This window comes from Sinocyclocheilus grahami, unplaced genomic scaffold (genome assembly GCF_001515645.1).
Source record: "Sinocyclocheilus grahami isolate Dianchi unplaced genomic scaffold, SAMN03320097.WGS_v1.1 scaffold993.1, whole genome shotgun sequence".
Lineage (NCBI taxonomy): Eukaryota > Metazoa > Chordata > Actinopteri > Cypriniformes > Cyprinidae > Sinocyclocheilus > Sinocyclocheilus grahami.
The window spans coordinates 6,235-8,682 of NW_015506172.1; the positions used below are offsets into that span (position 1 = coordinate 6,235).

Consider the following 2,448-nt stretch of genomic DNA (forward strand, 5'->3'; position numbering starts at 1 on the left):
ACGCACACACACACACTCTCTCACACACATGCACACACACACACTCTCTCACACACACACACACACACACACTCTCACACACATGCACACACACTCATACACACATTCTCTCACACACGCACACACTCTCACGCACACACACACTCTCACGCACACACACTCACTCACACATACACACACACACACACACACACACACTCTCACACACACACACACACACTCACACACACACTCTCACACGCACGCACACACACACACACACACACTCACATTTCTAAGTTGTATTTAAGTTTCGTAAGTTAAATCATATATACAAATGTGAAAGTAGAATTTAAAAATTAAATAAAATTAAAATAATTTAATGTAAATTAAAACAAAAACGACATTTTAAAACAAATAATTTAAAAATAAAACAAAAAATCTATATATCTTTCATTTATGGTTATTTCAGTTGTAGTTTAGGTCATTTTAGTACTTAACCGTATTTCTGTTATTTGCCACATTTCTAATTTTTGTTATATTTTGTGAGTTAAATCATTTAGAAATCAAATACAAAAACATGTGAAAATAAAATAAAAATTAAAACAATAATGTAACATTAAGATAAATTATTTAAAATAAACAATTAAAAAATAAAACAAAAATAAAATGTGAAACAAATGTAAAATTAAAATTAATATTTTGAAACAAAACAAAAATTGTAGAATTAAAATAAATTACTCAGAAATAACAAAAGTAAAATAAATTGAAGATTGAAATTTTTGAAGAAAAATGAAAATATAAGATAAAAAAATTTTTTATTTGAAAATAAAATAAATTATTTTTAAATAAACAACTGTAAAAAAATTATAATTCAGAAATAAAAATAAAAGAATTTTTTAAGCAAAATGAAAATATTAAATTAAATTTTTTTTAAATTATAACTAATTTTAACTTAAAATAAATTATTTTAAAATAAATGCGAAAAATAATATAAATAATTTAGAAATAGCAAAAAATAAATTTAATAGTTTTCTGAAGCCAAATAAAAATATAAAATTAAAATAAATAATTTAAAAATAAATCAATTAAAATACACCACTTACTAAAAAGATGAAATATTGTATTCGTTAACCTGCATGCCGCGTGACCATTAACCAGCCTCAAAGAGACGTGAGCATGCATGTGTTGTTGAATTATGACGTATAGTAAATATTTGAGCTCAGTTTGTGAATCTGGACTAACCGCCGTGTTCCTGCCGCAGGTGAGAGTTACGTCTGCGCCTCAAACGAGCCCTACAGGAAGGTGGACTACACCAAGAACGTCAACCCTAACTGGGGCTCACGGCTGGCGGGGGTGGGGCCCAGCGTGGGGGCGGGGCCTGGAGGCGGAGCCGGGCATCCAGGGGGCGGAGCCGGGCGCCCGGGGCCTCAGCGCACAGCTGGAGAGTCGAGGGAGGCCAAAGACTTCATCAAACCCAAACTGGTGACGGTGATCCGGAGCGGCGTGAAGCCCAGGAAGGCCGTGAGGATCCTGCTTAATAAGAAGACGGCGCACTCGTTCGAGCAGGTGCTCGCAGACATCACCGAAGCCATCAAACTGGACTCCGGCGTCGTGAAGAGACTCTACACGCTGGACGGAAAACAGGTGCGGCTGCCAATATACACCTCTTAAAATAAAAAAATCTGCATGTATTTTGCACAAACATAAAAGGATACAAGCTCTAACACTGATCAATAATCATCTATTAGTAATGCATCCTGCGCATGGATTATTCTGAGAGCAATTGCATTTCCTTAAGAGACTCAGAATCAATGCTCGAGCATTACTTTAGTTCTATTTTATACTGTTAATAGTATTTACTGCTATTTTGAATTAGCTTTTTTTTATATTGTCAGTTTTCATTTTAAAAGTTGTAGTAATTAAATTTTTGTTTTAGTAATTTTAGTACTTTTTAAATTTTCCTATTAGTTTTCTAATATTTAATTTAATTTTAATTATTGAAAACTATATTCAATAGTTTTAATGAACAATAACAACACAAAAACGACTATTTAAAGCGATCGTTTGCCCAGAAACGATAAATTTGTCATCATTTACCGTCCCTCAAATCATTTAGATTAATTTAATTTAATTTAATTTAGTTTTGTTTGTCTCAGACTTAAGATTTAGGTGAAAAACTAATTTAATTTGATATATTATTATTAATTTTATACATTACAAATTTTAAATATAGACAAATATTAAATATATTTATAAATTATTAATATTATTTAAATATATATAAATTTAAATATGAAGATTTAGGTATATACATTAAATTGTGTATATTATTATTTATTTTATATATTTCAAATTAAATATTTAAATATATTTATTTAAATATGATAAAGATTTAGGTAAAATATATTAAATAAAATTGAATATACATTGTATTGTGAATATCAGAAATTAAAAAATTTAAAAAAT

At 29.6% G+C, this 2,448-nt stretch overlaps 1 protein-coding gene across 1 annotated transcript in view; it reads left to right on the forward strand.

The window, feature by feature from the left end:
* Window positions 1-2,448, forward strand: part of LOC107565311 (serine/threonine-protein kinase DCLK2-like) — a 20,241-nt gene that overhangs the window by 3,720 nt on the left and 14,073 nt on the right. Inside the window, exon 2 of the mRNA XM_016250532.1 lies at window positions 1,244-1,626. Within this exon, the coding sequence (XP_016106018.1) occupies window positions 1,244-1,626 (383 nt within the window). The remainder of the gene's footprint in view (window positions 1-1,243; window positions 1,627-2,448) is intronic.